This window comes from Arachis ipaensis, chromosome B03 (genome assembly GCF_000816755.2).
Source record: "Arachis ipaensis cultivar K30076 chromosome B03, Araip1.1, whole genome shotgun sequence".
In the NCBI taxonomy this organism is placed as follows: Eukaryota; Viridiplantae; Streptophyta; class Magnoliopsida; order Fabales; family Fabaceae; genus Arachis; species Arachis ipaensis.
Genome location: NC_029787.2, coordinates 135,434,302 through 135,440,394, shown reverse-complemented (window position 1 = coordinate 135,440,394; position 6,093 = coordinate 135,434,302). Strand labels below are relative to the sequence as shown.

Sequence of the window (6,093 nt, the reverse complement as noted above, 5' to 3'; positions counted from 1 at the left end):
GACTTAAGAGGGTTGATATATCAATAATATTATTCTTGCTTTCAGTTTCAAACTACATGTGGCTATAGAAATTCTAATAAATATATCCTTTAGCACTGAAGAGTTCAAAGCATTTATCTGGCGTGAATTAGAAATTTAGAATCAAGTTTTGACCGTATTATTATTATCTGCATAGCTTTCTAATCACATTCAAAATCAAATTATTAAAAGTAAGCCGTGATTAACAACAGAAACACGGCATTATTTGAATCCGAATCACCATCCCTTAAAATCACTGATATTCTCCTAGTTTTTCTGCTTTATCTTACCAAAGATTATGAAATGACTGACATTTTATTCCAGCTTTCCAAATTTTTTGATGTGGGGGCTGCTTCTCAATACTGTATTAAAAGGTAAAACAGAAAATTAAAGAAAAGCATTAGATGCCAAGCACCTTTTTCTAACACACACAGTTTCTACTACAGGATAGAGATGCCTGTGAACACTCAAAAAAAGGCTCAATCAGATGCAGAAAAGAAAAGGATAAAAGAATGTGGACAATTTATATGAATGAATAAACATGAACTGTACTCTATGCCTAGCTGAGATGAAATGTACACATGAAAACCAATGGACTAAAATTTGTTAGGCCAATAATATCAGTGTCATGACTCATGATGATTTATACTTTTGAATCAACCTGGAATTCATTTTTACCATTCCCTGAAATTGATTCCAGAATAATCTCCATCTGTGGAACAGGAACAGTTAGGAGTCAAAAGAAAACATGTGGAGGAGCATCTTCCACACGCACACACTAAATATTTATTTAATTACTGTCCAAGATAGTTTCTTAAAGGTGTTTGATTTGATATGTGCAATGTGATCTTGCTTTCTTATCTCTTATTATTCTGAAACATATATATAAACCTACAAGTTATGCTTATAGTTGCATTGCAAGCTTGCTACCATATAGGAACCCTTTTTTTTCCTTCTTCTTTTCTGTGAAAGAGAGGAGAGAAAAGGAGAAGCCCTGAATTAATTATTATTTTGCATTGGTGAAAGAAAATGAAGACTTCTGAGGAATGGAAACCTTTTATGGTAATGATAGCAATTGATTTTTCTTCCACCATAGTGAACATTCTTCTAAAGAAAGTTCTTGAGGAAGGGATGGACCATTTGGTGTTTATCACATACCGTTTGTCAATTTCAACCATTTTCCTAGTCCCTATCAGCTACTTTTGGGAAAGGTAGGTTCCCTCAATTGCTAGATTTTGTTAACTTTCCATTTATAGAATTATTTTGGCATTTTTAACATGCTTATAGGATATAGCCCCATGCTGCAATGATTAATCACTTTGAAGTTCTTCCACTTTGAGAAAACTAACTTCCTTTTTCTTTTGTCTCAATAATGCTAAGCTGAACGTGAACCATCATGGAAATTATAGGACTTGTAGTAACTTGTTATATTTTTCTTGCAGAAACGGAAGACCAAGGCTCACATTTAGAATTTTGTGTTACCTTTTCTTCAGTGCCATTGTTGGGTTAGTAAGAAAAAAATTGCAGTCTTTCTTAGTGATTCAGCTTCTAATCAGTTTTTTTTTTCCCCTTTGAAAATTGTGTGCTATGGACAATACATGAGTGCAGCCAAAAGAAGTAACAAATAATGTCTTGTAGGGCATCAGTCACACAGTACTTCTTCCTTCTTGGGATCCAATACACCTCTGCTACCTTTGCTTGTGCCTTTGTCAATATGGTACCTGTGATCACATTCATTATGGCATTGCCATTTGGGTATGAATCTATGAATTATATATTCTTATAGCTCTTTATTTATTGTAACAACTGCATCATCAATCAACTTTTCTTGTTTCTTTTCTGTTGATTGTAATGTAGATTAGAGACTCTGAACATCAAATGTAACAGTGGGAAAGCCAAGATTCTTGGTACACTGGTGTGTGTAGGAGGGGCATTGTTGTTGACACTTTATAAAGGAAAGCCCTTGTTTGATGTTTCTCACTATGAGTCTGCAGCAGCATCAACAGGCGTGAGATCTGCAATGAAGCAACGTTCTTCTCCACCTACTAGAATCATTGAGAAATGGACCATTGGTGTAATAGCTTTGATTCTGGGAACACTGTTTTGGTCTTCATGGTTTATCTTGCAATCAACTATAGGGAAGCTCTATCCATGCCGGTATTCTAGCACAGCCATCATGACTTTGTTTGGAGCCATTCAATCAGCCATCCTTGCTTTGTCCACTGGCAGAGACTTGTCCATGTGGATCCCCAATGGCAGGATACAAATACTCACTGTTCTCTATTCTGTAAGTAATAAATTTCTCCACCATACTTGTTTAGTACTCTGGATTATGCTCTTTTAGCAGAACTAGAACATATGATTGTTAACTGAAGAATATGTAAACTAAATCACAGAATGTTTTGGTGGGAGTTTTGTGATGAAAGTATGATTTTCAGGGCATGGTTGGGTCAGGGTTGTGCTATGTGGGGATGTCATGGTGTGTTAAAAAGAGGGGTCCTGTGTTTACTGCAGCATTTAGCCCTCTTGTTCAGATAATGTCAGCCATGATTGATATCCCAGTCTTGCATGAGCAGCTCCATCTTGGAAGGTGGAACTCTTCTGCTTTTTTACTAAACAGAACAATCTTATTCTCTCTGTCACATTGATATTGATCATTTTGGATGTTCAATTTATTGTTAGTGTGTTGGGATCCATGCTGGTAATGGTGGGATTGTATATTCTTCTGTGGGGTAAGAGCAAGGATAATCAGAATCGTGTGACAAATTTAGTAGAAGAAGGTGGAAACAAGGAACAAGTCCCTCCCCCACAAACAACACGACATGTTGCTATAACCTGCGATACACGCTCTAACTGAAACCACCCTCATCAATACTTGAAGATATTAGATACGGTTTAGTGGCAATGTTGTACAATTTTCATCCATGCATGTGACTTAATGGAGAAAGCCATGTCCAAAGTCATAAAAAAGAGTTGAAGGACACCAAATAATAACATGTTGAACACATGCATGTGTAATGTGTATCCTAATTCATCTTGTCAACTTGTCATCGTGGTTTCTTTTTTTGTTCGACTCAAACCACTGCAAAGTCGTAACATTGGAACAAGAATCATTCCTCAACTGTAAAATAAATTATATTTTCAATAATGAGTTTTTCATTTTCATGTTATCTTACCGGATTTGTTAACCACCAGACAAACTTATTCTGTTTCTAAATTCTAATAATCTTAAACTCGAATAATGTCAAAAGAGAAAAACAAATTGTCTTATTACTATAAGAATTAGTGAATTAATATACACTAACGTAGATTAATTCACTTTTATTCGTAATAAATATTATAAAATACTAAGAGAACTAAGTCCCAAGAGCCAATGTCTTTTAAGCTGCGTTTCATTATAAAAATAAAAACAAAATAGTTAAGAAAAATATAATAATAAAAATTATAATTGTAAAAAATTATTGAATTTAGGTAACGTTTGTTTTGAGGTACTGGGACAGAGACTGGGAGACTGAGACTCAGTATCATGTTTGTTGGTTCAGAGATTGGTACTAAAATTTCTGTCTCTGTCTCTAAAATTTCAGTATTTCAGTACATCCAAAAAGTGGGAATACAGGAGACTAAAATTTTTAGAGACGGAAACTGAAACTTTAATAACATTCTATACCTAAAATACCCTATTTCAATTAATTAATTTCAATTTTACCCTTTGTACAAATTAAATTAGAGCTTCATTTTCGTTTCAATTTCTGTCTCCCACTTTACACCAAACAAAATACTGAGATTTATTTCAGTCTCTGTTTCTAAGTCTCTGTCTCTCAGTATCAGTATTTCAGTCTCTGTCTCTCTACCAAACGCTACCTTAGAGAACTAAACTATTATTAAGATGATGACTAAACATTATTGGGCTATTATGCAAGTGGTTATGTAATTTGTTTTGTTTAGTGTGCACAAATTAAATTGAATTAAAATTGCCCAAAAAGCAAATGCTCAAACCCATATGCACGCACAATCATGGCCCAAGGATACATATAATTGCTACCATCTAAAATTCTTTTATCATAAACAAAAATAAGACTTTAAGCCTAGTGAATAAAAAGAAGTAATTGGCCCAAGATTCTTACAAGTCAAATAGCATCTAGTCCACTCACACAAACAAACTCATAAAACCCAAATATTGATTCGCCTTGAACAAAAGCCATCACAAAAAATTTTCATCAAAAATAAAAAAATGCTTCAGGGATTAAAGAAAGAAAATAAGCCCAAGAACATAAACAAGCCCATATCCATAACCTAAGCCTAAACGGTGGTCCACACTTAAATCCATTTATTCATCGTAGTTGCTAACTAGGTAACTCTTTTTCAATTTCATTTGAACCTCCTCACATCCACCGAACCAAAAAATTCTCTCTTCTCTCTCTTCTCTTTCTTTCATATCACATCGCTCTGTAACAAAAAGAAAGAATGGGAAAGTTCTGAAGCTATGGCAAAGGGTAGAACAAAAAATTTATTTCCAAAATCAAGCAAGAAGAAAAAAAAGGGCTACAACAAGAGGAAAGATTTCTTTAGAAAAGAGAATCACAAAAAGGTGATTTCTCCATTTGTGCTTCATCAAGAAATCATTAAGAAATTAACTCTGTACAAGCACCGTTCTAAAAACTATGGAGAAGGTGAAGTTAATGGTGCTCTATTTGGAATCTACGGTCAAGAAACAAACTTGGGGCCAAAGTAAGAATGCACGGCTCAGATTTAAGATGCATGAAAAAAAGGCTGAAAGAGAAGACTGAAGGTAAGTTTGCATGTCACTGCTTCTACTCTCTCTCTTTCTCCTCTGTGAATGCCGCTGTTGCATCTGTGTATTGGGAGAAGAAAAATTAACATATGCTGAAGCAACATTTCAAGCCCTGAAAACTTCACTCCTCTATAATATGAGTGAACGACCAAGGATTGGATTAAGGAGAGAAAAACACAGTTTGGGTCCGCATAGCTCTCTGAGCTGTTTATGTTCTTCTCCTTCATGATTTTCATTTTGTAATTCTTTTTTTTTTAGTTTAGTCTATCTAAGGTTCATTGTGAAAGGCAAACATGGTGATGTTTGTAAAAAAAAAAAAGCCAATAAGTGAAAAAAGGCAGTGAGCTAGACTTGGAAAAAAGACTAAGTTATCTCAGAAATCTTTTGTTAGTATTTCTGTTTTGTGTCATGATCTTGAGAGGATTTCCTTACAAGTTGGGTTAGCACTTTGCTGTTGAAAGCTAGGGTGAGTCCTAGTCAAGTTCAGGTTAGGTTAGAATCTAGACTTGTCCCAGATAGGATTGGGTAGATCCTAGAGAGAATTGATGAATATAATTCTGTTGAAAGATAGTGAAATTTCGTCATTGTTGTGATGGAGACTGAATATAGGCTACATTGTTGGGGTGGTTGACCTCAGCAAAGTGGTAGCAGCTGAGCAATCTTCGACTACTCGGGTTGAGGAGGAAGAAGTAATTGTGATTCCTAACCCTAAGAAGAGTAAATTTAGCTCCAGTCCGGGACAAGTTCTTACTGTGATGGAGAAAAAGAACAAAGAGATCATCAAGGATGCCCGGGATGCCATAACTGCTACGGAGGAGGCGATCAAGGTCCTGGTCTCGCTGCTTGACCCCTACTTCGACACCTTTGCTGTTGGTGCTTTTAAAATGATTCAGGACGACAAGATTGTCGACATACCGAGGAAGTAGCTCGCTTTGAATTTGTAATGAAGCTTCTCTTGCTTGTAATTTTAAACTCTTTTTTGTTGTTGGGCCAATGTGTTGCCCTTTTGAACTCTCACTTATGGGCTTTGTGGATTTGTACTATGAACTTGTAGATTTATTTGCATGTTTAATCGTTTTTGGCTGTTTATTCACTTCTCGTTTGTGTTTATTTGGTCATTCAGCCGTATTTCGATGGATATCCTTGTGTCGTTGCGTAGGGGGCTTCCGGGTTGATCAATCTAGGGAAGCTGTAGTCATAACTTGGCAATAATTTTCTAAGCAAAGTACAAGTGATTTTAAAACATGGGTCTCATCAAAATCCCTTGCTGTCGTTCCGTGCTG

At 35.6% G+C, this 6,093-nt stretch overlaps 1 protein-coding gene across 1 annotated transcript; it reads left to right on the top strand.

Annotated features, from left to right (window-relative positions):
• LOC107634832 (WAT1-related protein At3g30340-like) lies at positions 311-3,188 on the top strand. Its single transcript, XM_016338247.2, has 6 exons — positions 311-1,229; positions 1,461-1,523; positions 1,657-1,773; positions 1,876-2,305; positions 2,457-2,608; positions 2,701-3,188. Exons 1-6 carry the CDS (start codon positions 1,048-1,050, stop codon positions 2,873-2,875), a joined length of 1,119 nt encoding a protein of 372 aa, XP_016193733.1. The 5' UTR covers positions 311-1,047; the 3' UTR covers positions 2,876-3,188.